Below are 3,458 nucleotides of genomic sequence, written 5' to 3' on the forward strand. Positions count from 1 at the left end.
TATGATTTCAGGAGTTTCTCATCGGGAAGCGTTTCGAATGTTGTTCTGAAGATCTTCTCATATCCGCCTTCTGCAATCACTTTTGTTCCTTGTGCAATTCTACCCACTGCAGCATCAGCAAGACTCGGCCCCGTTTTCACTGCATCTCATAAAATATCATAAATCATATTGTGCAAACTGCAAACACAAACTTTGATGCTAAATTTTTTGTCACATTTTGTTAAAGATTACAAAATTCTAATCCTATCAACACCATACTTACCAAAAGCACTTGGTTTTTTTACAACCAAACAGAACCCACAAACTCACACTACAAACAAGAAAGGGAAGTGTGTTGGCACTTTCTAACACATGCTATCATACACAATAAACCTTATCGTTTATTTGTTTTATCTATTGTGCACTTATGAATTCTTGAAAGTTTTACTCACAATTATGTTTTCACCTATACACCTAACTCTAACTAGTAAATGTAAACTATGGCAAGCTTTATATGTTGAATGAATCTGAAACACTTAAGGAGCATACACATAACCAAACTATAGCGTTGCATTCAAACTAAATGCTTCATAGATCTTGTCAGATGATGGAAAACAACATTGATTAAGAACAGAAAACACTAAACTTACAGTGTTGCCAGACATCTCCAGCATAGTCCTGCCCCTTCTTTGTTGCCTCAGCAGCCTTCTTTCCCCATTTCCCCAGCACATCCTTCACTGTATCCATCGTTTCTGATCAAAAACAGCAACACATCATAATACGTTTGAAGTGACCAACAAAGATCTAATCAAACAGATCATTTATAAACCTAATAGTTTCACAATCAATTGATCAGATCTTGAGGCTACATAAACCACTCAATAACTGACAACACTTTAACAAAATGGATCACATGCAAAAATATAGATAACTGAGCACTCACTCTTCGTGGTAGAAGCCGGCACGGGACCAGGGGACACGTAAGGATTTGATTCGCTGGGCATGGTGGTTGCCCCACCACCAGGTACAGCGTTTGAACCTTGCGGCGGATCATTTGATGACCTCGCAGCAGCTGTATACATCGGTTGCCCAACAGCAGGCGGAGGCGGCGCTTCTGGTTGAGAACCAACAGGAACCGAGGTCCAGTTCTCGCCGGCAGGTGTAGCTGGAGGAGGAACCACGTCGGTTGGGTCAATCTTAGGATAAGGAGCGTACTCGGTGGAGTGAGAATCTTCCGGCTTCTCCGTTTGCTTAGATGATTGATTCGGATCCATTGCTGTTTATATGTGTGAATCAAGGCGGAAAACCCGAAGAAATTGCTTGAACTTTGTATGAATTTGCTGGATTTTATCGATTTGGAGTTGCGCAAGCGTCCGAAGGGTTTTGGTTTACGTCTCAAAAGGGTTAACGGTTGATTCCAGCGCGTATAACCGGCGTCAGTCACGTTTTACAGACCAACTCCAGCCAGGAACCCAAACAATATTCGTTAGCATTAAAAAAAAAAAAAAAAAAAATCAGTAAAATACAGAAATGGTACCTGCAGTATACTAAAAGTTTCAGATTTGGTCTACATATTTCATTTATTGCAATATCATTCCCTAATTCATTTATTTTGTTGCACTTTTAGTCCCTCGTCTTAACAACCTTTGCACCATCTCATTAAATCTTCTCACGAGAGACGCACATGAGGGTAATATTGTCTTTCAAAAGTAATTTCCATAAATTATTTCATTCCTTCAACTGTTCTTTGAGATTTGAATCTTAGATCAATTAAAAAGATTGTGATTTTCTTATTATGGTTCTCAAAATATACACTGTTAGAGCATCAGACACATAAATAAAACTTTCATATAGATATGGTAACATGACGAATTTCAATGTTGTTGGTCTACTTGAGTTTTCTTGTGTTTTTATGAAAATCTTTGGGTTCATTTGGGATTTTACTTGTGTTTTTTTCTCAAAATATGGCCATCCGACATTGTTTACGATATAAGTGTGCCATTATGGTTGCTTCCGAAAATGTTTGGGAAGAATGTATATAAATTTGGCATCCATAAATTCATGGATTTGGTAGGTATATATAAGTTCTTTGTTACTGAGACGTAACTCATTATGGTTTAGTTAGGTCATAATGTAATATCCTAAATTTTAAACCAAAATTTTCATTTTTCAAATATAAATTAAACCTTCCAAAACCATGTTCCATAAAAATCTCAAGTACCAAAAGGTTTAGATCATGATTGGATCCTTTATGTGTTAGATGTCGATGTATGTTACGTTTGTGTTTCTGGCTAAGCTGTAACATCCCAAAATTCAATACCAAAAATTTAATTTTTAATTAGGTTATTATAAAACCAACAGTATAAAAACATCACATGTCAAAACCAAAGTGTCAATAATCCAATCATGTTATCATAAAACAATATCAGAGTGTAATCCCAAAGATCTCATATGCGGAAAACATAGTGTGATGTGCTGCGATAGCCGGCTCCTTTCCTTTGAAAACGAAGTACCTGAAACCAAAATTGAAAACCGTAAGCACGAAGCTTAGTGAGTTCCCCCATCATACAATATACCATACATAACAATATTGTCTAACATATCCGGGTACTAGCTACCCCTTAGGTCTCTTTCAATCGGTAACTTGCTTAGCATATCAGGGTGCTGGCCTACCCTTTCGGTCCTGTCGATCAGTAACTTGCCTAGCATATCAGGGTGTTGGCTTACCCCTTCGGCCCTGTCGACCAATACCTCGCCTAACATATCAGGGTGTTGGCCTACCCTTCAGTCCTTTTGACCGGTACCGGGGACTATTTCACCCCTAATTCTACCAGGCATAATCCTAGTGCATAAACATATAAGTCATATACTGCCTAGCTTATATGGGTGTTGGTATACCCCTTCGGCCCTATCGACCGATATTGGGGTCTATCCTACCCCTCCTATCACATATCACATAACATCATGGCATACTAGTACATACAACATAACAGATAGTGACATACCAGATAATTATCACAAAGACAATCATCCCTTCTATAACTCTTACTAGTGGGCCGACCTTGGTGCCTTAGACCCACTTCTACTGGAAGGTAACTCACCTCGTACTACTGAAGTCCCGCAGACAAAAATCTAGCTGCTAGATGACAGATTCCCGAACTGTCAATCATCAAAATAACACCCAATCAGTAACTGGGTTCCAATATATATCCATAAGTCCATGCTTGGGGTAAAAGGCTACTTTACCCCTATCTTAGCTTGATTCAAGCTCAAGGCCCAATCCAAGGCTCAAAATTCAAACTATGAATCAAAACCCAACATATGGCCCAATTTTCCAAATTGGGCCCAAACCTCTACATGGTCTTACCTTTAGGCCCAACCATTTAGTCCAGTCCAAACATTTGGCATTCCAATGGTCCAACCTCTCATAATCCTCAAGGCCCAGTTATGGCCCATCTATGGCCTAATTTTCCAAATTA

The 3,458-nt window shown here is 38.9% G+C and overlaps 1 protein-coding gene across 1 annotated transcript in view; it reads right to left on the reverse strand.

The window, feature by feature from the left end:
• The window catches only part of LOC145017952 (GEM-like protein 1), a 1,970-nt gene extending 582 nt beyond the window's left edge, over positions 1-1,388 (reverse strand). Inside the window, exons 1-3 of the mRNA XM_078976175.1 lie at positions 923-1,388; positions 630-731; positions 1-139 (exon numbers count right to left, since the gene is read on the reverse strand). The exon at positions 1-139 is cut by the window's left edge and continues 133 nt beyond it. Of these exons, the coding sequence (XP_078832301.1) occupies positions 1-139; positions 630-731; positions 923-1,253 (572 nt within the window). The 5' untranslated portion in view covers positions 1,254-1,388. The remainder of the gene's footprint in view (positions 140-629; positions 732-922) is intronic.
• Between the last annotated feature and the right edge of the window lie 2,070 nt (positions 1,389-3,458).

Source organism: Lactuca saligna, chromosome 1, assembly GCF_052625555.1.
Source record: "Lactuca saligna cultivar CGN05327 chromosome 1, ASM5262555v1, whole genome shotgun sequence".
Lineage (NCBI taxonomy): Eukaryota > Viridiplantae > Streptophyta > Magnoliopsida > Asterales > Asteraceae > Lactuca > Lactuca saligna.